This window comes from Penaeus chinensis, chromosome 14 (assembly GCF_019202785.1).
Source record: "Penaeus chinensis breed Huanghai No. 1 chromosome 14, ASM1920278v2, whole genome shotgun sequence".
In the NCBI taxonomy this organism is placed as follows: domain Eukaryota; kingdom Metazoa; phylum Arthropoda; class Malacostraca; order Decapoda; family Penaeidae; genus Penaeus; species Penaeus chinensis.
In genome coordinates, this window is record NC_061832.1 from 19,048,903 (window position 1) to 19,051,402 (window position 2,500).

At 45.2% G+C, this 2,500-nt stretch overlaps 1 protein-coding gene across 1 annotated transcript in view; it reads left to right on the forward strand.

Annotated features, from left to right (window-relative positions):
- LOC125032381 (lysosomal acid glucosylceramidase-like) overlaps window positions 1-2,500 on the forward strand; it is an 11,201-nt gene that overhangs the window by 1,838 nt on the left and 6,863 nt on the right. The window contains exons 4-5 of the mRNA XM_047623477.1: window positions 92-245; window positions 356-516. Coding sequence (XP_047479433.1) covers window positions 92-245; window positions 356-516 — 315 coding nt within the window. The remainder of the gene's footprint in view (window positions 1-91; window positions 246-355; window positions 517-2,500) is intronic.

Below are 2,500 nucleotides of genomic sequence, written 5' to 3' on the forward strand. Positions count from 1 at the left end.
TTCCCTGACTTATTTTTATTTTGATCCCCCTAGATAGGCCTTCATTTCCCGACTTACACTCACCCTCAGTCTCGTGCCTTCCACCCGCCAGCTCCTACTTCTCGGCGTCGGGTCTCGAGTACAACCTCGGCCGCGTGAACATGGGCGGCTGCGACTTCTCGTGGCGCACGTACACCTACGCCGACGCGGAGGGGGACGTGGAGCTCAGCACCTTCGCCCTGCAGCCGGAGGACACGGACTACAAGGTGGGGACTGGGCTGTGAACGCACGCACGCACACACACACACATATATATACATTTGAGATGTTAACTACATCCACCTGTATTATGCATATCAGTGACTTCTTTGGTCAGATTCCGGTGATCAAGCGGGCGGAGGCGCTGGCCGGGCGGCCCCTGAAGCTGTTCGCGTCGCCGTGGACGGCGCCCAAGTGGATGAAGACCAACAACGACTACGTGGGCTACGGCCAGCTGCGCCAGGACATGTATCAGCCCTGGGCAGACTACTTCGTCAGGTGAGGGAGGAAGAGATTCAACAATAGGAACACAAAAAATCCTTATCTCTTACAGCAATATATAAATGTGTGTGCGTGTGTGTACTTATATATACATATATATGTATGTATATGCATATTTATATGCATATATGTATATATATGTATGTATGTATGCGCACACACACACACACACACACACACACACACACACACACACACACACACACACACACACACACACACACACACACACACACACACATATATATACATACATACATACATACACACAAATACTATACTATATATATGTGTGTGTGTGATCATCAGCCTGTGTCACTTCACTGCAGGACTTTTTCTGTCTTGCCTTCTTTGTTTCCTGCCTTGGCCCCGAATTTCGTTACTTCGTCAAGCCATCTTGTCATTGGTCTGGCCCTTGACCTCCTTATGTTATCCATATAGTCTGTTACTTTCTCTGTTAACCTTTCCATCCCTCTCTAGGCACTCATTCGTTTCCTTTCCGGTAATTTGGTTTTAATCCATTGCTTCTGACTCATAAGTCGTAACTGTGAGGACGCATTGGTTGAAAACTTTTCTATTTAAACATTATGGCAAGGAACCTCCTAGTGTGCTACTGCCTGCCGAAGGTGCTCTAGCCTACACATGCGTCGCTTAATTTCCTCTTCATTGGATGTGTTTGTTTGTATGAGTTGCCCTATCGCTTAGCCTGTACCTGTTCGAACTGAACGCTACTTTTGAACATGACCTTAGTTTTTTTTCTGTGCAACTTTCAGACTTTCTCTATTCAGATAATTTATTAATTGCTGCAGTTCATTTGCCGACTCGTTGAAGAGAGCAATATTGCTGTAAATCTTAAATTGTTTAGGTGTTTGTCTCCTATTTTGATGGCATCTCCGTTCCATTCTATCTGTAAACAGTGTTGGCGAGATGGTGACGGCCTGCCTAACACCTTGATTGGCATTTTATCGGTTTCCGCGTGGAGCTTGATGGTCACTGTTTCATCTTTGTATATGAAAGATGGAATAATGCAATACCGCATTGATATAGGTGTATAACAATCCTCCCTGACCTGGCCTCGAACCTAGGTCACTCCGGCTATGAGACCGGAGGGCCAGTACTAAACCAACCATACCACACGACCCACTAAAAGGAGTGTGCAACTAGGAGCTAACTAGCTTCCATAGACATTACCTATCTACTCATACATGAGTAATGATAGCGAGGTTTTACACACACTCCCCGTGGGCACTCGGTGGAAATTGATTTAGAAATTCGAAACCGAAGTCAGATACTGAGGTATATATATGAAAGATGGAATAATGCAATACCGCATTGATATAGGTGTATAGGTGTAGATAGGTAATGTCTATGGAAGCTAGTTAGCTCCTAGTTGCACACTCCTTTTAGTGGGTCGTGTGGTATGGTTGGTTTAGTACTGGCCCTCCGGTCTCATAGCCGGAGTGACCTAGGTTCGAGGCCAGGTCAGGGAGGATTGTTATACACCTATATCAATGCGGTATTGCATTATTCCATCTTTCATATATATACCTCAGTATCTGACTTCGGTTTCGAATTTCTAAATCAATTTCCACCGAGTGCCCACGGGGAGTGTGTGTAAAACCTCGCTATCATTACTCATGTATGAGTAGATAGGTAATGTCTATGGAAGCTAGTTAGCTCCTAGTTGCACACTCCTTTTAGTGGGTCGTGTGGTATGGTTGGTTTAGTACTGGCCCTCCGGTCTCATAGCCGGAGTGACCTAGGTTCGAGGCCAGGTCAGGGAGGATTGTTATACACCTATATCAATGCGGTATTGCATTATTCCATCTTTCATATATATACCTCAGTATCTGACTTCGGTTTCGAATTTCTAAATCAATTTCCACCGAGTGCCCACGGGGAGTGTGTGTAAAACCTCGCTATCATTACTCATGTATGAGTAGATAGGTAATGTCTATGGAAGCTAGTTAGCTCCTAGTTG